Source organism: Neolamprologus multifasciatus, chromosome 22 (assembly GCF_963576455.1).
Source record: "Neolamprologus multifasciatus chromosome 22, fNeoMul1.2, whole genome shotgun sequence".
Classification (NCBI taxonomy): domain Eukaryota; kingdom Metazoa; phylum Chordata; class Actinopteri; order Cichliformes; family Cichlidae; genus Neolamprologus; species Neolamprologus multifasciatus.
In genome coordinates this window covers 29,401,615-29,423,974 of record NC_140459.1, presented here as the reverse complement: position 1 = coordinate 29,423,974, position 22,360 = coordinate 29,401,615, and the positions used below count along the sequence as shown (strand labels likewise).

Below are 22,360 nucleotides of genomic sequence, written 5' to 3'. Positions count from 1 at the left end.
TGTGCAGTTGTGTCACGCACACTGTTAAAACTCAGTGAGTTAGAAATTGTGCAACTCAAAGTACAGAATTGCAGTGCATTACTAAAAGTTTATTAAAATCTCAGAATCAGTTCGACTTTATTTATATAGAATCAAATCACAGTCACCTCAATGCATTTTATATTGTAATGTAAACACCCTACAATGATACAGAGAAAACCCCAACAGATGACCCCCTATCAGCAAGTGCTTGCTGATAGCAAGTGTTGTCCTCCCTTCTTGTTAAAAGGGAGGAAAAACTCCCTTTTAACAAGAAGAACCTCCAGCAGAACCAGGCTCAGGGAGGCAGACAGACATTATACAAGTTTCCCCAATTTCTTATATAAACAGAAATGATTGAGTTGTATATATGCATTCATTATTTCTTTTGGAATAACTGTTAAAACTGTGTTTTCAGCTGCTGCTCTGCCTTGTAATTGTCGTTGGGTCTCAGCAGGAATCCGTGCATTTCTTTCCGAGTCATGCTTCTTGTGAAAATGACAAACATCCAGTAAACTGGAGCCAATCAAAACGTGGGGCACGTTTGACACCCATCCATAAGGATCTCAGCTGGTGCAGAGATCACATAGGTAATTCCAAATATATCAGCTTCTGTATTTGCTGAATCAGCTTCCAAATAATTACCAACTGGCTCCTGTTTGTACTTAATTACTCTTCCCTCAGCTCTTTATCTTGCTACTACACTCATTCCCATTCATATTTATTCTTAGACTCTACTGGAAATCACAGTTCATATTTAACTTACCTTATACTGGTGCACTCACTCTGTCACTGTCTCAAATAACCGTCATCTAGATCAGCTTTCTTCTGATTGGCTGCCCCCGAGGAACAAAAGCTGTGAACCCCAGTAGGGTGGGGGCTTCTTTGCCTGAGAGGAGCATTTTCTTCTTATATTTGGTGTTGTATGAAATCTCAGCCATGTTTAATAGGAGTATCCAGCATTTTTAAGGTCCCCTTCAACATTCAGCTCACACCAACAAACTGCTTATCACAGCAATACAGGCCTCAGTTCATAATAAGATACACCACGTCAGCTGATAGGCTTTACAATGCCTTTACACATTTTTCAGGCTTGATCCCCTTTCTTCACTCAAGCATCTTTTATGCACAGTTAAGTGATAACATTGCCATCCTGTGGTGAGAAATGAAGCACCACTTTAAACAGGTGAAATTTGGACACCAGCTCAACGTGTGAATGAACTCAAATTTGATCTTGAGGTCAAATGTATTTTATTTTCTTGTACAGGACATGCTTCAACAGTCCTGCAGGCCGCTGGTGCTTCGAGTTGAACATTTTCAGTCATGTTGGATATGAAGGTTTAGTTATTAGCAGCTAATACTTGGAAGATTAGCTCACCGTGTTGTTCCACTACATCTGTTATCTGCCAACATCATCTGTGACCCCGACTTTCTGCTCTGGCAGATAAAAAAATCACAGTGCTGCCACTTCTCCTGAGATCTGTGGTGCACTCATTAGAAACTATTCGCTTAAACTAACATTGAATTATGACTAACGTTATGTTAGAACTACTAACTATATAATTATTTATAAATAATTCTGTTCTAATTGGTGTGTGATGAAAAAGTGTTTGAAATGTTTTCACCTTCTTATCCCTCAGTGAATGTTCCCATTCCCAATCATTCACAATGATCCCCGTTTATTTTGGGTTAGGTTTTGAATAAAGCTGCTTTTAGCTGCTCCCTTGTTCATAAGGGGCCACCACAGCAGGTAGCTCAGCATTTTTGATTTGTGTCACCTTACAGAATCAAACCCAACCCACTGCTCTGGGCTGTTAATGAGCTCCTCATTTTATTCTCTGACTGAAACATGCTGTTTTAGCCCCCTACTCTTTCCCAGTAAGCTGGCTTTCTTCTGATTGGCTGCTCCTCTTGAACACAAAGCCTGAACAGCAGGGTTTCTGTGCTCCCTTCTTCACATGCAGGAACAAGATTTTATTGGGGATATTCGCTCTTGATGTAACACAAAAAAAATAATTTGTTTCATGAGTTCATGAACTGTTTTTTTGTATCTCATTATGATGACATAACTTTGGTAAGCCCTACCAGAAAACTACACATAACTAAAAATCTACTAAAACAGCTTTGTGTGATTCCTAGTTCATTAATAATCTCTACTGATCTTATATCGGCCTTAGCGCCGCCTGGCTGAAAGCAGACATTTTAGCTGCTTTCCCGTTTAGGTCAGCTTCCGTCCGACTGGCTCCCTCTCAGGAAAATGTTTTACAGCAGGTCGGAGGTGCTTGTGTGCTCATGAGCAGAGCTGTGCACCTAAAATGACCATATTAAGGTCTTCATCATACCAAGCCCACAGTAGAAGTAACTCTCTTAAACCACACGTTTAGAGGAATCTGAAGCCAGAGCTTTTGCCTGACGGGGGTTACTCACGCCTACACCGACCCCATCATTTGAAACATTAACTGTAATATAACAGTATAAATATAAAAAAAAAATAAGGAAAAGCCTAACCTAACATTACATCCTTTGAAATAAATGAAGACATATTCCACTGGTTGTGTACAATTTTATTATCGTTACTGGTTTCCCTTGTCAGATAAAAGCAGAGAGATAGAGAGGAGCATTATAATCATAATGGCGTGCAGCTTTCCTGTCCAAAGCTGGACGAGGGAACTGTCTGAGGTGAGTATACATTATCAACACAGGGCAAACCCCAGCGCCATAAATGCTACATGACACTGTCCATATCATAAACAGTCACAATGAGGGCTGCTGTCAAAGCTTCGTGACACTAAACCCGTCGTGCACGCCTGTCACACAGGAACTCTGAGGTAAGCTTAAGTTGGCTAGTGTTGTACTGAGCAAATAAACCTATCTATTGTATAGCTATAGTGTTGTGACCATCACTTCCTGGTTTCTCTACCGTGGCATAGCTTTGGCATTAGGAGGTAAAATGGTAGCCGCCCCCACCTGCAATTTGAGAACATGAGGTTTGTTCATTATATGAACATCGAGGAGGTAACTTCCAAGGCCTTAGGCCAGTGAATATATGAGGGACCTATGTAATGCAAAGTTCAGCTATTCATATTTCAAGTCTGACAAATAAGTTTCTATATACTGCTAATGGACTGAAAGGAAAGCACCCATAGGTGAGGGATTTTTTTTCTGGGTTATGTACATGTCGGAGAGCTCCTCGAACACAATTCCAGTAAGATTCCCTCCGAAGTGCAGCTTTGCAGTCTGAGAAATTTACAAGCTCGAGCTTTAGCTTATCCCAATAGAAAGTGAGGGTAACTTGTAGCATTTATGTTGTCGCACAATGATTTTTGATCACATTTGTTTTAGCGTTCTTTCAAACGATAAAAAAGAAACAAGAGCAAAAAAACTGAGTAGACTTTATGTTTCTAGTCTAGCTTCACTGGCTGAGGTTGGAGACAGCAGCATTAAATATAAGAAAGAAGACAGAGAGTGTGATACTTAGTCCTAGGCATGTCTGGCTAATATCAAAAGGTATAAATAACACTTCCTGTTTCGGTTAAACAGTTAAGACGAAGAAAACGAAGCACACGTTAAGACACGAAAGAAACCTGGTGCAACTCTTCACCGCCTTGATCCACGATTTTTGGGATTACCTGAGATTCCGGTTGTCCCTCAGGGCTTTTGATGGCAACAGCACTCCTTGATTGATCGACTGATGGAATCAATCGATTGATTGATTGAGGTTGCAGTCTTACGGATCAGATGGAGGGAGGGGGGGAAGAGGTCAAGACGTTCAAGAAAACAGAGGGCGTTTGTTTCGCCGCACGCTAGATCCTTGATGTCGCGCTTTATCCCCACCACCCCAACACACCCGACCTGCAGGCTCAGCACATTCCCGTCACCACAGTCCATCAAACAGCCACCCTTTAAAAAAACAAAGCTCAAAGAAGGCATGGAGCACAAAAACAGAAAACGCTTAGCTTAAAATAGGCGAGGTATCACTTACATGATTCTCCCTCTAAGGAATTTAGGCTTTTTAATACCATCTTGGAATGCACTATATATATTGATATATATTTAGATATTTATATACTGTATATTGCCGTTAATATAAGCAGGATTACTGTTGATAAATACAGTGGCCTCCTTACCATCTGAGGCACCTCAGCGAGCTTCTGCACCCTCCTCCCTTTCATATTTGGGTGACTCAGGCCCGAAAAGGCCCTGCATTGGTGGAGCAGGAGACACTTAATGTTTCCTTATTTCATCTGATTAAAATTCGAACACAGACGTGCCCGACTTCAGTCACTCTTCATCCACACTCTCCCTTTTTGAATCCTCTTCTTTCTGTTCCAGAACCTGAGGGCGGGGGCTCGGCAAGGCTGCCACCTCCGTAGAAGCGAGCGAGGCGGGATCCTGTTGGTCGACAATCCTCTGGGAAGACGTGTCTTCCTGTGGATGCATAAGCAAAACAGTTGGGACTTTAGTGTCACTTTTATTAGATATCACTCCATAAAGTGGGTCCCTTTTCTCTCGTATAGCAGCTCAGGCCCTCTTGTCAGTCTTAAGGCAGCAGTTTGGGCTTGGGCAGCTTGTTAAGGGCAGTGAAGCGGCTGTGGAAGTGCTGCACACTGCGTTTATGCCTTGCCTGCTGTGACCAGCTAACAGCTGGCCCCAGCTTCTGCTCTGGCCCCTGTGACTTCCTGCAATTTGTACAGTTTAGTAAACTCTGGCTGCTACACCCTGTCTGCACAGAAGGCGTAGCGTGTTAACAGAGCAGCAGCAGCTCCGTGTTTGTTCACACTGGAGGCGTTCGAAAAATGTGTGAAAAATGCAACGTTTTCTTAGCTTAAAGTGTAAGCGGGTATGGCATCACTAGGATTCTTGCGGTCTCAGTATTGCTTTTACAATTCAGCCTCGTGAATATTGTTCATGATGACCGTCGCTGCTCTGTGCTTTTAGTGGAAAAGATGTAAATTCACAGTTAAATTAATTAATAACTGAAAATTTATCTCAATGGGAAAAACATTACGCTGAATATCTGTACTACTATGGGCTGAGTAATGTATTAGCTATCCCTTAACCCTGTAGAACACCTCTGGGACAGACTGTCCAGGAGTTCAGTGATGCTCTGGTCCAGATCTGGAAGGAGACCCCCAGAACACCACCTGTCATTTCACTGGTATCATGCCCCGATGTTTTAGGCATGCATACAACCACAGGGGGGCCACACAAACTACTGAGCACCATTTTGAGTTGCTGTAATGAAATTTGGGTAAAATGGACTAACCTGCTACATCATTTTCTACATTTGGGGGGCTTGTTTTTTGTGTTCCTGTTAGTTATTTGTTCTGGCCTCTCCTTGGGTAGAATATGGTCATGTAATTAAGTCCGTGTTTACTTACTTGCTCTGAGAATCGATGAGTCACCTGATCCGTGAACTCCTGCATCTCTCCTTCCTCCCCATTCGAGTGGCAGCTTGGACTTGGTACCTCGATCCCATGGCTTTCCAAAATGGCAGCTTCTGGTTGGGTCAGATGAGGAAGCAGAAGTGAGATAAATATAATGTGTAGAAAATGCGCATACAAATTAATTAACATTAACAGAAGCTAACATTTCCAAAAGCCTTAATCTGTCGTTCCTATGTTTCCATCTTCCTCACCTATATTCGCTCTCCTCTTCATCTCCTTCCGACGATTGGCGAACCAGTTGTAAACCTTCAACGCCGTCACACGCTCAAACTCTGACAGTTTACAGCCTGAAGGTTGAAACAAACCAAACATACAAAACAGTTAAATGTGCAAATCCTAAGGATTTTATTTTGCAATTCCAGGCGCTGCTTACACATCCTGTTTCTCTGCCTGCAGGCTGGCTATGTTGTTAACATGATAGTCCAAAATGTCCTTCAGCTGTCCCTGCAGGAGGTCTTGTTTCCAACTTACCTACTCCCACTCTGGACTCAAGCATCCAACAGTTACTACCCTACTGTTGGTACTGGTTCAAGTGGCTCTCCAGTGGATCCATCAGTGGATCTTTAGAGCAGAATAACAATGTGGCGTTAGAGTCTGTCTGAAGTAGGAGAGACTCACTTGGAAAGGCAGCTGAGTGACGTGGAGGACCGACACAACAGCAGCCTGTGAATCTGCAGGTAGAGAACCTCAAAAATAAGACAGAATGGGGCTAACTGGAGCTAAACTGGAACTGAAAGTTTCAAAGAATGGGTCTACGGAGTTTGTGGATTTTAAAGATGCTGCAGAGTGATTGAAGCAAAACAAGCAACCAGCACTGGAAAGTCGAACGCAGTTACAGAGCAACAGCTTCCAGATGAGCGACCTTTAGCGACGACTGATGAGAGCGAATTAAACTGTTGACATATGACCATCAGCTTCGAAGCAGTTTCAGAATTCAGGAGTGGTGAAGCAGTTCTGTGATGAGGAAAAACATCTCCAGAAGGTTTGAACGGTCTAATCAGAAACTCCAGGAAAAAGCTAAAGCTCTTGCTCACTTGCTTTCTCCAACAGCGTTTATGAATGTTGATGTGCATGACAGAAAAGCAGCAGGTGTTCCCATTCGATAAGCTGTAGGTGGCATTTTAATTAAAAAAAAAGACTAATAATGATGAACGTCAGCGACTAATCACCTGTCAGCTGACATCAATTCAGCAAGATGTATTTTCAGAACTCAGAAAAGTGCGCTTTACTGACGAACCCCTCTTGCTACCTGGTTTCTGGATGACGGAGTTGCAGGCGTTGGCGATCTCCTCCCGCTTCGCCTCATCTGGATACTGGTTCTCCATGAAGAAGCTGGAAGACATGAAGAGCCGCTCTGTTGGCAAAGAGCTCAATCACGCAGGCATTTATTAGTCGACGCGCAGCGCCGGTCTGAGCCGAGCTAGTTACGCCCTAATTTTACACCTCATCAACTTTTCAGGCTTTTGCATTAAGCGGCAGGAGAGTTAAGGACAATGTTTACACAGCGAGAGAGCAGCAGGGAGGGTTCACGCCGTGAAGGGACAGATTAACGAACCCATTAAGCAGATTCATTTTAAGCTTTCAACACTCAAAACTCCGTAAATACAACTATTTATTTCTATTTCTATCTTTTTCTTTGCAAATTTGTGTTACTCATCTCTTTCCTTTTCCTGTCTGTCTAACAGTGAAAAAGAATCATTATTTCACATTAAAAAAAAACACAGGGATCAATTTCTCCCAGCTCTCCTATCCTATCACCTCCCTCCCTCCCTCCCTCACACACATCATCTTCACCTCTACTGTATCGTCCTTGGATCTGAACTAGCTCATAAGGATCAGCACTGCAGTAGAATTGCGTAATCCCGGGGTACTGCTGGTGAGTGTTGTCTGCGTGCTCTTATTACTTTGAGTGCCCAGACTGCACCCTATACTTACAGCAACCATTTAATAGAGAAATCAATTGCACACAGCGGGCACCGTGCTCCTCTTTCTCAGCATCCGTCTAGGTTACTAAGAAGACTGTCTGGGACAAATACGTACCAGGGAAGCAGGGTCACAGCAGTCTTAATGAAAAATGACATCATAAACTGAGCCGGTTCTGCTCGCCACTGAGAGCAGGAAGCCGCGGCAAAGAAGCCATAAAGGACACGAATACTGGAAAGGTTTATAATGCTGACTGTTAGCTTAAGCGACGCTGCGCTGCTGCTCCAAGAACTCGAGCACAGATGTGCTCCTAGTCATCTAAAGTGTTCTGCCGATCTCGGCTGCTTTCTATGAGCTTTTTTACTTCAGAGCGGCACATAAACTTTATTTAAGCACAACAGGCGACCACGGGAATTTTCCAGTCATTGTTTAAGGGGCTGCAGATGTTTATGGTGACAATTTAGGATCCATCCAGAGTTATTCTAATTATGTAGTTTTACCTTAGGTTTGTAAGTTTCACTATTTGTTTTGGTCACTGCACTTATGAAGACGGGACATCTGTCAGCGGAAATATTTCAGAACAACAGAACAGACACAGTACTAACCCTAACCCTAGTTAGGCGGGTTGTGGCAAATTTTAATTTTGGAAATTTACAAAATCATTTGAGCGGTTTTATAATAATTTTTTATTTCCAAAGGCCATTTTTTAGTTTATATAAAATGTTTTGGCCCACCTGGTTTTAGATTTGAATTTAGTTTTAGTTTACTGTAATAACCTCGGTCCTATGAAGCAGTGCGTGACTAATTGAATTTGAATTTCAGCTAAGTTAACTATGAAAACAAGACAACCAGGATAAAACAGTGACTTTTCATTTTCTTTAACCAAAGCTCAAATTATGTCTTGTGTCCTAAATAAAGCACACCCCTTCCCCATCGGTGCCCCTCCCTCAAAAGCCAAACTCACTTGCTCTTTTGTCATCTGCCATCAGATGGCGCTGCAGTCCCGACACTGTTGTAGAAAAACGCCACAAGGCTGTTCATCTAAACCTGATCTTTTTGTTGAGCATATTATTATTAGTGTTCTAAACGCGAGATAATGACATTGCAGATATAAGCAGTGGAAATCCGCTTTATCTTAAGGGTGGCTGGCCTCTCCATAACAGAGGGTGAGGAATTCGGCCATTTGGGAGAGGCTCAGACTGGAGCTGTTACTCTTTGGCACCAAAGGAGCCTGCTGAGGTGGTCACCTCCTGGATGAGGTGTCCTACCTGGAGGAGACCGAGGGGTAGACCCAGGACACGCTGGAGAGATTACTCTCTCGTCTGGCCTGGTACGCCCCAGTGTTTCGCAGGATAAGCTGGAGGAGGCCGCTCTGCTCAGGCATGACCCAGCCCCAGACAAGTCGAAGAAAATGTACTGATGGATAATAATGAGACTTGAACATCTTTTCAGTAACATATTTTCATATCATATTCAACATGAGCTGTTCTTTTTTTTCTTCTTCTTAATTTTCATTTTAATGTATAAAATGCCATATTCATAATCCATGATGTGAGGTGCCACATAGTTAAGCAGCATTTAAAGTATGATTGAAGAATGTGATTAATGATTTCAAATGTCTTTGTTTAGACAGTTTTTGACATCTAAGTGTTTATTAGTTTCACATTAGTTTGCTAGTATAATTTTTTAGTCACCAGGAACATCCCTAGTCTGAAAATCTCTGCTTAAGAAAGAAAGAAAGTGTACTTTATTGATCCCCGTGGGGAAATTCCTCTCTGCATTTAACCCATTCACTCAGTGAAGCAGTGGGCAGCCATTGGGCGCCCGGGGAGCAGTGCGTAGGGACGGTACCTTGCTCAGGGGTACCTCAGGGTAGCAGTTCAGGGGAATCGAACCCCCGACCTTCCGATCGTGGGGCCACCACTCTACCTACTGAGCTATCCCTGCCCCAAAGTGCTACTCCAACAATCCAAACCTGATACACGACAGAAAATAAAGTTGAATGGAAAACCATAAGCCAAGTCTAAATTAGTGCTAAACCTTCCTCACCTCTCCATAATTGATTGGCATTCCTTTCTCCAGGTGAAACGGCTTCCTCTGCGCAGCCTCAGTGGACCGCCCACTATCCCTGGTCTGTCGCCTGTCATGATCCCCGTCCTCCAGTCAGGCTCTTCCTTCACCAAAGAACGCATTGATAAGGTAGCACCTGTCGAAGGGAGAGCATGCAACTTCACTTTCCAAGACCAGACCTTTACAAAGGCCGTTGCTGTGTCCTTCAATATGTTTTTCTTTATAGCGGAAAGTTTGACATCGTCTTATCCGATGTCTAACACTTAGCTTGTGAGCTTCTTATGCTATTCCCTTTTTGGCATTTAAAAACTGAGGTTTAGTCATTTTTGTGCATTTTATCATGTTTTTGTCCCTCCAGACACAACCCCATTAAAAAAAACTTTCAGTCTTCTGAAATAACTTTTTTCACTCTGATGAAGTCATCTCTTGACCCAGCTGTCTTGGCTAATTATAGGCCAATCTCCAACCTTCCTTTTATATCAAAAATCCTTGAAAGAGTAGTTGTCAAACAGCTAACAGATCTAAGAGATCTGTTAGCTGTTTCAGAGTTTCAGGTTTCAGAGCTCATCACAGCACAGAAACAGCTTTAGTGAAGGTTACAAATGATCTTCTTATGGCCTCTGACAGTGGACTCATCTCTGTGCTTGTCCTGCTAGACCTCAGTGCAGCGTTCGGTACTGTTGATCATAATATCCTATTAGAGCGATTAGAACATGCTGTAGGTATTACAGGTACTGCACTGCAGTGGTTTGTATCATATCTATCTAATAGACTCCAATTTGTGCATGTAAATGGAGAGTCCTCTTCACACACTGAGGTTAATTATGGAGTTCCACAGGGTTCAGTGCTAGGACCAATTCTGTTTACATTATACATGCTTCCCCTAGGCAGCATCATCAGAAGACATAGCATAAATTTTCACTGCTATGCAGATGACACCCAGCTCTATCTGTCTATGAAGCCAGATAACACACACCAATTAGTTAAACTGCAGGAATGTCTTAAAGACATAAAGACCTGGATGGCCGCTAACTTTCTGCTTCTTAATTCAGATAAAACTGAGGTTATTGTACTCGGCCTTGAAAATCTTAGAAATATGGTATCTAAGCAGATTCTTACTCTGGATGGCATTACCTTGGCCTCCAGTAATGCTGTGAGGAAACTTGGAGTCATTTTTGACCAGGACATTTCCTTCAATGCACATATTAAACAAATATGTAAGAGTGCTTTCTTCCATTTGCGCAACATCTCTAAAGTTAGAAATATCCTGTCTCAGAGTGATGCTGAAAAACTAGTTCATGCATTTATTACTTCCAGGCTCGACTACTGTAATTCGTTATTATCAGGATGTCCTAAAAACTCGCTGAAAAGCCTTCAGTTAATCCAAAATGCTGCAGCAAGAGTACTGACAGGGACTAGAAAGAGAGAGCATATTTCTCCTGTATTGGCTTTCCTTCATTGGCTTCCTGTTAAATCCAGAATTGAATTCAAAATCCTGCTCCTCACATACAAGGTCTTAAATAATCTGGCCCCATCTTATCTTAATGACCTTATAATACCATATCATCCTATTAGAGCACTTCGCTCTGGCTCTGCAGGCCTACTTGTTGTTCCTAGAGTATTTAAAAGTTCAGTTTTCAGGCCCCTCTTCTGTGGAACCAGCTTCCAGTTTGGATTCGGGAGACAGACACTATCTCTACTTTTAAGATTAGGCTTAAAACTTTCCTTTTTGTTAGCTAGGGCTGGATCAGGTGACTCTGAATCCTCCCTTAATTATGCTGCAATAGGTGTAGACTGCTGGGGGATTCCCATGATGCATTGAGTATTTCTTCTTCAGTCACCTTTCTCACTCACTATGTGTTAACAGACCTCTCTGCACTGAATCATACTTGTTATTAAGTTCTGTTTATCTCTCACACCATGTCTTTATCCTGTTTTCCTTCCAGTTGCAGCAGATGGCCCCGCCCCTCCCTGAGCTGGTTCCGGAGGTTTCTTCCTGTTAAAAGGGAGTTCTTCCTTCCCACTGTCGTGGGAAAGTGCTTGCTCATATGATTGTTGGGTTTTTCTCTGTATGTATTATTGTAGGGTCTTTAACCTACAGTATAAAGTGCCTTGAGGCAACAGTTGTTGTGATTTGGCGCTGTATAAATAAAACTAAATTAAACTGATGCACAAGGTAACAGTGCTCATGTAGCCTCTGTGCATGTTTTAGCACATACAGTCAGGGAAAAAATGATTTGAACCCCTGCTGATCTTGTAAGTTTGCCCACTAACAAAGAACTGATCAGCCTGTAATTTCAATGGTAGGTTTATTTGAACAGTGAGAGACAGAACGATAACAAAAAAAATGCATTTCAAAAAAGTTATCAATTAATTCACAATTTCATGAAGGATAGGTATTTTATCCCCTATAAATCAGTAAGATTTCTGGCTCCCAGGTGTATTTTATACAGGTAAAGCTGACAATGACAGCCTTTCCAACTTGCTACTAGGGATGGGTACCGGTATCCGGTGCCATAATGGCACCGTTCTGACATAAACAGTAGTAACCAGACCGAAAAGCAGCGCACATTTCGGTGCTTTATTTCGGTGCTTTTTTTTCCTGAGATGTCATACACTTTGGATTCTAGCCAATCATTTTACCTTTCCAAGGATAGTAGGCGGGCCCAGATACGTACGTTATTTTAGAGCAGAGCTGCAGATTAAAAATGCCCAAGGCGAAGCAGTCAAAAGTCTGGCTGTACTTTACAGCAAAAGATGCAAACTCAGCAGCCTGCAACAAGTGCTTTAAGGTGATACTGTGCAAAGGAGGTAACACCTCGAATCTGATGAAACACCTGGCGACGCATAGCGTTTTTTCTAAAGCCGAGAAATGCACCGTATTTGATACTTTGCTGCCAGACCTCACACAGAGCAGCACATCTACTGCGGGTGTGGTGCCTGTTATCGGAACCGGAGTTAGCAACATCCCCCAAAAACCCGAAGAGGAGAGTCCTGGCCCCTAGCCCTGCCAGTGTAGCAGAAATGATGATGGATGATGATGGCGGCAGCAGCCGTTCTTCTCTGCGTGAGTAGCTTAATGTTGTTCGTGTGTAATTTACGTTGAGTAGGCTAACCGCGTTATTAAATTAATGCATGTAAGGTGAACTAGCAAACACCGTCGTAGTTACATGCGGCTGTCTTCTTGTTTGATAGAGTGATACCATATATGCCCTATAGCTGCAGAAAAGGCTAACATTGATATCTTTTTCCAAAAAAACCCCCAGCTAAACATGAGAGGTTTTAGGACAAAGTTTGTGTTCTCCATTCTTTAAGCACCGGTTCCAACCAAAGGTGGTATGTTGTATCAACAGAAAAGGCTAACTTGGTTATCATTTTGCAGATAAAAAGAGACTGCTAAAAATAAAAACATAAGAGGTTTTTGGACAAAGTTTGTGTTCTCCATTCTTTAAGCACCGGTTCGAGCACCGTTTAAGCACCGGCACCGTTTCAGAAGTACCGGTTTGACACCGGTATAGGATAAAACCTAAACGATACCCATCCCTACTTGTTACTTGTATAAAAGAAGAGAAGAGAAGAGCTTTCCTAGGATGTCAGTGACAAGAATTTGGACCTACACAAGGCTGGAATGGGCTACAAGACCATCACCAAGCAGCTCGGTGAGTGTCCACAAGGCCCCACCAGCTAAAGGAGGCAGATGTACAGGCCCGTTTGAAGTATGCCACTGAACATCTCAATGACTCAGAGAAGGACTGGGAGAAAGTGTTGTGGTCAGATGAGACCAAAATCTCTTTGGCATCAACTCAACTCACCATGTTTGGAGGAGGAGGAATGCTGCCTGTGACTTCAAGAACACCATCCCCAGGGTCAAACATGGAGGTGGAAACATTATGCTTTGGGGGTGCAACCAAACTGCATCAAAGGGAGGATGGATGAGGCCATGTACCGTCAAATCTTGGGTGAGAACCTCCTTCCCTCAGTCAGGGCATTAAAAACAGGTAATGGGTGGGTATTCCAGCATGCCAATGATCCAAAACACACAGCCAAGGCAACAAAGAATTTGCTGAAGAAGACGTATATTGAGGTCTTGGAGTGGCCTAGTCAGTCTCCAGACCTTAATCCTATAGAAAATCTGTGGAGGGAGCTAAAGGTTCAAGTTGCCAAAAATCAGCCACGAAACATTAATAACTGGGACGATCTGCAAAGAGGAGTGGGACGAAATCCCCTCTGCGTGAAAAACGTGTGGCCAACTACAAGACACGTCTGACCTCTGTGATTGCCAACAAAGGTTTTGCCACCAGGTACTAAAGTATGTTTTGCAAAGGGATCAAATACTTTTCTGAAATGCATTTGAATGGATTTTTTTGTTTAAAACAAACAAACAAAAAAACTCTGATACAATGCCCTGTCCTAAACAGTCCTAAACAGAAGGCGTTTGTAGTGGTCAAGTAAAGTCAAGTCTTATTCTTTTCAGATCACATTCATGTCTCAGGTTTTTAAAGGACATGATATCAACACAATTTGCATGACACAGACTTTGAGCTTTTAAAAGCTTTTGAAAAGATTCAAAGTTTAAATGTAGCAGGGAAGAGGGAAAAAATGGTTTCGTTATACTGAACTATGTTTAGTATCTGATTGTGAATGTGAAGAATTTGGGGTACCAATCACAGTGCATGTGGGATTTTATGTCAAACCCTATCAGAACTTTTTACCATCTGTACTTTGACTAAGCAAGCTTTATGAAAACACTGTCACAGAAAGGTTGACACGAATGGAACAGAAAGGGAGTCTTAAACAAAGAGTAAGAAACTCACTTCTAGATAAACGTGTGAACAACCTCTCGCATGAGAGGTGAAACATCTTTAAGAAACTTAAAGAAGTCCATTCACTTTTCTTTCCAAGTTCCTTAGATTATCATGACCTGGATGACTCAGAACGTACAGGGACAACTACATTTAAACCACACCCACTCGCTATAATGGTGAGCTGGATATGAAACGTCTGGAGCCATTTCTTTTTAGCATTAGAAATCTAAGTTTAGGAGCCATCTGAGACTGCTGTAAAACCCCGTGCTGACAAAGCAGGTCCAGGCTGATCAGCATGCAGACCCACTATGGTGCATGTGTCTCCTGTGGCAAGCTGCTGATGCCAAGCAGGGCGGGGTGGGGGTGCGCGAGTAAGGGCGCAGTTACCTGGCTGGGCTTGGGCAGCTGCGGCTGCAGCAGTGTACCACGGCAGCAAGTGCATCAGCAGCTCTCTCTGCCTGCTCCACGATGGGTTGGGGTTGAGGTTGGTGTTGGGATTGGGGAGGATGTTGGGGAGGCTGCCGCTTGCCCCTGCTACCGTCCCGTCTCTGTCCCCTCCCCTGGCCCTGGGACTCACGCTGTGCTGGCTTTCACTCCACCTCAGCCCTTCAGTCGGGACAAAACCAATAGTCAGGCAGGCCACCGCCACGGGACACAGACACCAGCTGTGGCAACAACTGGAGGCTGATAGTTTGCATCTATGTCTCTGGATTAAGTGACACACTCCTGCAGACGTGCCTTGAAATGGTAACTTTATCAACAAATACACGCGCTGTAATTTCAGTGGATTGGCCGATCAGGAATCAATTTCACAGACAACACTGCTTCTTTACAGATTTATGGAGGGCAGGTCAATAAGAGCTCATGTAAGAAGCAAAGCGCTGTGGCCACTTTGGCTCAGAAACATTGCAGACAAAGTAGTTATTGTTAGTATCACTGTTAATAGCTTGTTTGTTAGCCATGTGGGAATGAAAACCAGCACCAGAGTACCTCCAGCGTCAGGGCTGGGAACTACAGAGGAGCTAAAGCGAAGCCTGAGTGGGACGGTGTGGGAGGGGGGGAAATAATAAAGCATTAAGATGAAAGGAGACAGCAGGGACGGCAGATGGTCCATCAGCGGCTTTGTTTATTTCACACACTAACAATGTAAAGATGGACTTTTTGACATGATTTGGTGCGGGAGCATGCTGTTTGACAATAATCAATAAAAGCAGGGAGCATCTTGAGTTGACGCCCGTTTGTCGTGACGTTGCCGTTTTAATGCTTGCCGAATTTGCATCTCAGGACGAGGCGAGGTCAGCGCTGACCCGAGCTGTTACTCTAGCCTGCGCAAAGAAGCCGGATTCGCCCGCTAAAGTTTCATTTCCCAACCACAAGCCTTAACGTTATTGATTAGAATCTCCTGTGACGGGACTACCTTTAGCTGAAAATATAGATTTGTCTCGTGTCCTATCTCGACCTCGCAGCCATTGTGGACCAGGTTGGGGTTAAGCGGGAGGAATTAAAGGTGTGCGGGTTTACCATGCGGGAGGATGGTGGGCGGGTAAAGCAGAGGAGAAGGAGGACAGGTGGATGGGGAAGGGTTAGCAAGCGGTGGTTCGCATTCAAGACACACAAGACATATTATCCCTTTCTAACACGAGCCTTCTGTTATCTAATCTGCAGTGCAATCTTTCATCATTAACCTGACATTCAACCTTGAGGCACTGATCTGCACCTTCTCATAATTAATCCAAAATCCATTATTCCTGGGAGGATCTGTGTCCCGCTCCTCTCCTCTGTAAAAGTTACATGTTACGCTTGTACCTCTTGGCCTGCGTCTCACCTGGGTTGTTCCTCTCCAGCAGGTACCAGCGGTAGAAAGCTCTGCGCTTGGAGTCGCTCATCTCCAGGCCCTGCTGCAGCAGCCACTGAGAAATGTAGCTCTGACTGATGCCTGCGTGCGGGAGGTGACACACGTTATTTTAACAGGTTGAGGACAATGATTTATGTCGCGGCGCACCATCGGCGGCGGCGCTGCTGGAGAGATCGGCTGCGTTCCAGCTCTGGAATACTCCTGTTAAGCTAATGAAGCCATCCCCCGACATCGATACTTTAATTAAGGACGTGATGTAGTGCAATCCATTTTCAGGGAAGGAGTAGAAGTTTACTGACATGAACCTGCTGCTACTGCAAACACACATAATACAGCTGGCATTAGCTGAAGCCCATTAAAAGGCTCTTTAAAATCTTTCTGACTCGGTGTGCTTATTTTTCCTTTTCTTGGTATTAAAAGGCAGACTGTGCTCAGGTACTCAACTGTATTCAGGCTTTGAAAGCAAGTCCAGTTACCAGTTAGGCGCCTACACGACAGTACAGTGAATCTCTCTGAACTTTGTTAGACAAAGCAGTTAATTTAAACACTTTAATCGCAATATTTTCTCAAGTTTTTTACCAACTCAATGGCCCTAAAATGACCACCAAGACCAGGAAATTCTGTATTTTAGGATCTTTATTTTAGATATAAGCTACAACATTAACTTAGCCCACTAATGGAAACCTGACGTATCTGAGGGGTAGTTTATGATTAGGTTTAAACAGAATGTGTGAAACTCATGTCTAAGCATCTGTGATGGCGTGGAATTTCCCCCATTTGGTGACCGATCGCAAATAGATGTGGAAACCACTTCCAATCGCAAGGTGATTGCACAGGTTGGCTGATAGGAGGCAAGTCTTTTCCAAACAGTCTTGACTCAGACAGACTGCTGAAAGTTTGCAAATAGTTGCCGTCTCATTTATAAAAGCAGAGAGATTGTCAATACATTGACATTCACCTGAATCAGTCTACACCGATAAGTGCAATTTGTCTCTTTGCAGTAGGGGACTCGACTCAACTGGTTGCCAACTGGTTATATTACTATAACAGCAAGGTTGCTATGCACCTACATAATTTTTCAGTTAAATCCTCATATTGCAGCAACTATGTCACTATTTATATAGGTTTCTGAATTTCTGAGTCTATGATGTTCAACTAGTGAAAACTGCAGTTTCCACTAGTTCATCACAACTGATCATGATTGCATGTTGCAGACATGCTCTCCATCTTTAAAACCACCAAAAGCAACGCGGCCACAATTTCATTGTACACAATAATGTTGCTTTGTGTGTGTGGTCTCCTAACGGTCTCAAACTATCAACAAATTTAATCCAACAGGAAGTTAACAACAAAACAAGAGCAGCTTGGAGAGATTTCACAACTTTAACAGCTTTAAGTTTGCAGTAGTTTCAGTAGTATCAATACTCCGCATCAGCAGATGCCTGAAGCCAAGGTTCAAGTATTGAATAGAAACTGGCAAAAGTGGGATGGGAGCATCTGTGAGCCAGTTACACTTCATTTTGCAGTTAAAAATAAAAGAAACACGAGTGAATGAGTTGGCAGAGAGAATAAGAGCAAAAAGCCTGAAAGCAGCTTTTCATTTGTTCAATACAGAATCGTTTGGTTTAGCATTTTGTTTGAATTAAATCAAGACAACAAAAGTTCAACTCTAATTAAATGCTGAGTCCCCCCGTGTTTCCCACTGCACGATCAACAGTTTAATGATCGGGGATGTCACAGCAAAGCAGAGTACCTGTAACTTGGCCCACGATTGCCTGAGAGATTCTGCGGTTGTTGAGGAAAGTTTTAATCTCTTCTTTCACCAGGTTGCTGTCTCTCCTGCGAAAGCAACAAAAGGCCCCATCACTGCCAGAAGAACCATTACACGGTGGTTAAAACACCAGCCTTTGCTCCGACTAACCTTATTCACTGCTGCTTCTCCTTTTTCAGCCATCCCTGAGCACCTGACCTGAATTAACTGCATGTAAATTCTGAAGAATAAGCCTTCGCCTCTGGGAATAGTAGCTGTCATTATCTGATGTTATAATAGTCTCTCTACTATTTCTTTGGTGTCTCTTGCACCACAATCCTCCCGTTCTCCCTCTCCTTACCTCATGTACTCCTCCACCTTTTCCTCCAGGTCCCAATCCTCCTCCCCCATCATGTCATAGCTGAAAGACCGCTGAACTGCCACAGTGGGAGGATAGAGGGGTGGGGGAGAGGCCTCGAAGCTGTTGCTCGGGGACAGCGCGGCGCCGTCCAGGCCGGAGGTCTGCGTGGTTGCTGAGGCCAGGGAGAGCGAGGAGGCGGAGGATGATGATGACGAGGACGGGGCTGGGGCGACAGTGGCGGGGGCGTTGTTGGAAGGGGCCGGGTGAGAGTCACAGTGGGACGGGCGGTGATCGGGGTCCAGCCTCTCCAGGGACTCTAAAGCGTGGATGATCTGAGGTTTGGTCATGCCGGACAGGCGCAGGCGCTGCAGGAGGTCAATCTGCTCGATGGTGTAGCGGGGCTCCACCTCACAGCACTCCATTCTGGCATCTAGAGTAAATGAACCGGGTTTATCAAAGCGAAACCAATGAGACACAAGACCAAATCTGTGAATGAGTCTGAACCAACCATCAACCTATTAATACACCCGAGAGCAGCACGGACGGGCTGATTTCTCACCAGATAAACAGCACCACGAGACTTCACAGTGTTACCAAGACATAAACGGCTATATTTATCCCCACTCAAAACCATTCACAGACCTTAAATAGAGATAATATGTTGCAGACTTTTTCAGAACCTGCAGAGAAATGATCAAAGGAATATTAATAGATGAGAAAGGCACACGCAGCAGGATTCAAGCACTTTGAAGGAGTTTATTTATAATGACACTTTAAATGCAAATCTGATCCAAGTATTTTGGTAACGTTAATACTCGAAAAAAACCAAATAACTTTGAGTGAAAACATGACGAGGTTATAAAAAAAATTGCACTTAGAGAACAGAGCACTCCGCACTGTTCTCCTGCGAGGAACCCTTTGGGTCATTCAAAAAAAAGAAAAAAAGTTTTGGCCACCTTTCAAATGCTTGGCAACACTGCACTTAGGCTAACCTTGCTCCATTTGTCCTGGGTGGAATTAAAGTAAGATCACCCTGGCATACGTAACCTAACATCAGGTCCCACCTCGGCTGAGTCATATCCATCCTTTTAGGGTTGTTTTTTTAAAGTCCCGCAAGTCTGCAGGGAGCCTTATCCTAGTATTCACCAATGACTAAGATGCACTAAAAAGTAAAGATCACATTAAACTTTTTTTTTAAAGAATTGCAGGAATTTGACATGACCTTGCTAACATGAAAAGCATGGGTATTCAGAGATGGGGCATCAGGTAGCATTAGCCCCCCTCAAATTTGATTTTCTATGATGATCAGTGCCACTAGATGTTAGTACAGACAGGACCAGTGGTAGACATAACTCAGTGCATTTACTCAAGTACTTTAGTGAAGTACAGCAGTGGAAGGAAGGGCATATGGCGAAAAAACTGTGCCAGATAAAATATATGGATCACTGCACTGTGGCGACACCTCTGGAAATAAGGTAGCAGCATTAAGTATGTTTAATGCACTTAAGTACTTCTAAAGTAGGTTTTGCATGTATTCTAAAATATCTGTCTCCTTAATATGAAGCTGTATTTTTGAATCTACCAGCAGTAACTAACATTAGCCTCCAGCTGCAGATGATTTTAATCTTGCATGAAAGTCTGCATGAGTACTTTCACTTGAAGTGCATTAAGTACATTATGATGATAAAACTTTTGCACTTTCACCTAAGCAGGATGATACATTTTAAACACCCTGCCCTGTTCTCGGATGACAAAAATCTACTGGAATAATTTCATCCACTTTTGCATAACTGTAAATAATGGATAATGATGCTGCTACAACAAACAGAAAAAGTTCAACTTGTTAAATGTGTTGCAAGACGAGGAAACTTCCAGAACACTGCCGCCTGGAAAAAGTTAAAGTTGTTGGATTTTTTTTTAATTTAATTTAATTTTTTTTTTTACAAAACTCTCTGCTTCAAAAGTCAAGCGCTCCCAAAGCAGCGCGCAGTGATTTAACCCCCCACCTTTACCACACACGGATCTCTTTAAGCACAACTGTAACATCCAGATCTCAGCAGCTGGCTGACTTTGACAGTTTCGCTGTCTCGTTGTAGAGCTTACCTGATGGAGGTGGTGACACGGACAGGCGCCCCGGGAGTGGTTCAGTGCGTGGGGTCGCAACGGGGACACACCACTGTCGCATGGCTCAGCGAAGTTCAGCTCGGCTGGACCTCTGAGGAGTCACACAGGAGACTTGCTGCAGTGTGTTGCGGTTAAATCGCCTCTATTAGCATCTTAAAAAAACCTGCAACAACAGATCACTCCCCTAGCAGCCTGTGCTGGCTAAGCTAGCGCCGTCAACTCCAGTTGGTTACCCTGAGCACCAACCTCCCATCAACTGCTGCTTAGCTGTCCTGTTAGCCAGAACGAGACTAGAAAGCGGAAGCGATGCTTGCAACCTTCAAAGTAAGACAAACTGGTAGCTCGATAACAATAACCATTTTCACATTATACACAGACAGAATTACACTGAATTCGGAAGCATATAGCTATTTTATAGCTATTTTACAAAATGAGTCTATTTTCCACCTCTCTTTCTATTTGGGGCTATTTCCATTTATGTCTCAACATAATGTTAGGTTTTTACACTTAACTCAGCTGTAAAACGACAGAGTAGTAAACATATAAATAAATAAATAAAATAAAATACTTTTCACATGCCATGTCTTTTCTCAAACTCCATTATCCACTTATACACACAGAAATACAAAGATGAATGTGAAACGCTTAGAAAGTTAAATGTATTCACCTTTTGTGACCCATTTACTGAAATGACAACTATTATTTTGCTCCAATTGTGAGCGCAAATTACACTTTTATTTTGAAAAACCCGAGAAACGATGCTACTTACTCTGGTTACCTTGATAAAACGGTCTGTCTTGTCTCGGCTAACAACTTACCCAAAACTTGCACTTTAAGGGCAATATGAGCAATGTTTCAAACAAGCAACCGTATACGAAAAAAAATCACCGTTCTAGAGTGCTACAGCCAAAAATTGTATGTGTTAAGTCGAAGGGCTGGGACCACCGCCAGCTGCTAACGGGTTAGCTCGCCTGCTAGCTAAGTTAGCTGGTGGCTAGCAGCGGATTGTCCCGCCGCGGAGCACCTCTCTTACCTCCCGTTGCTGAAGAGAGACAGCTGCAGCCGGCTGGTCGGACAGGGCAGATAATTAAAAGTGGCAAAAAAAGTAGCGGTCCACTCAACTCCGCTATAGTAAATAAGTCCTGGGTTGAAGGCGGACGGTTAAGTTAACGAATAGAGGGTGAAGGATGCGGGGTCATGTTGTCTTTCGCTATGCAGTGGGGAAATAGTATATGCAAACGAGAGGAGTCTGTCTCAATTTGTGACCCCTCACCCGACAGTACCGTGAAGGCAGCAAGAATTATCATTGTGATTTCCGGTTGTACAGTGCATGCTAGAAAACGTCTACCCTAAATTCAAGCACGGCTGCAGGGCGACATGAAGCCAAAAGTAACATTTTAGCTAAACTGTCTGAAAATGTAACGATGCTTGTGCGTACATCTCGCTCAGGCGGCTTTAGCGGCATTTAATGCCCATGATGAAAACATTTCTTCTTTTATTTCGGACAAGTACTTAGGAAATATGTCACTAAATCGGTTTTCCTTGACGCATCACCGCCCAATACATAAGTGGGTCTGTATGCAGACTGTAATAAGCTTCCTCGCAAGCGTTTGCAGAAGAAGCCATATGAACAGGAGGTAAACAACAATTATGAGTGGATAAAACGAGAGTGTGGCTGTTCTTGGCTTGGAATACCATGAAATGTACTTAACCATAATATGTATTTGCAAGGAGCATTTACAGCTTTGTGAGGTTGTGCTTTGCAAAGCAGTCAGTGGGAGCCTGTATAGAAAATCAGAAAAATCTATCAAAATTAAATGCAAATATGGACAGAAAAAATTTGGGACAACTTTTTGGTTCTTGGGCATCAACCTGTACTTTAATACAGATGGTATGACTTTAAAAGGTGACTGTGCACAAATGTTTGAAAATGATTCTGAATTAACTATTTTTGCATAATGTTGGAAAAAGTATTTGACTCTTGTTTCAAGTAAGAATCATAATACT

At 43.2% G+C, this 22,360-nt stretch overlaps 1 protein-coding gene across 3 annotated transcripts; it reads right to left on the bottom strand.

The window, feature by feature from the left end:
* Positions 1 to 2,565: 2,565 nt before the first annotated feature.
* LOC146493705 (homeobox-containing protein 1) lies at positions 2,566 to 22,148 on the bottom strand. 3 transcript variants are annotated; one of them, XM_085148766.1, is made up of 11 exons: positions 21,387 to 22,148; positions 20,333 to 20,444; positions 18,230 to 18,659; positions 17,872 to 17,957; positions 16,089 to 16,199; positions 14,651 to 14,869; positions 9,438 to 9,594; positions 6,715 to 6,797; positions 5,657 to 5,752; positions 5,400 to 5,515; positions 2,566 to 4,446 (listed from the first exon to the last, which is right to left on the bottom strand). In XM_085148766.1, exons 2-11 carry the CDS (start codon positions 20,412 to 20,414, stop codon positions 4,300 to 4,302), a joined length of 1,527 nt encoding a protein of 508 aa, XP_085004892.1. In that variant the 5' UTR covers positions 20,415 to 20,444; positions 21,387 to 22,148; the 3' UTR covers positions 2,566 to 4,299. The 3 variants fall into 3 exon arrangements, with proteins under 3 accessions (XP_085004892.1, XP_085004891.1, XP_085004893.1); XM_085148765.1 differs by having other exon boundaries at positions 5,400 to 5,518; positions 21,387 to 21,826; XM_085148767.1 differs by lacking the exon at positions 14,651 to 14,869 and having other exon boundaries at positions 5,400 to 5,518; positions 21,387 to 21,819.
* Positions 22,149 to 22,360: the final 212 nt, after the last annotated feature.

What these genes read in the sequence shown, in the direction of transcription:
- LOC146493705 (XM_085148765.1), bottom strand. Translation starts at nt 20,414, where the DNA reads ATGCGACAGTGGTGTGTCCCCGTTGCGACCCCACGCACTGAACCACTC. An exon ending in AATCGTGGGCCAAGTTACAG is followed by an intron (nt 16,200 to 17,871) that starts GTACTCTGCTTT and finishes TCCCGCACGCAG; the next exon opens with GCATCAGTCAGAGCTACATT. An exon ending in AGCTGCCCAAGCCCAGCCAG is followed by an intron (nt 9,595 to 14,650) that starts GTAACTGCGCCC and finishes TCCCTTCGACAG; the next exon opens with GTGCTACCTTATCAATGCGT.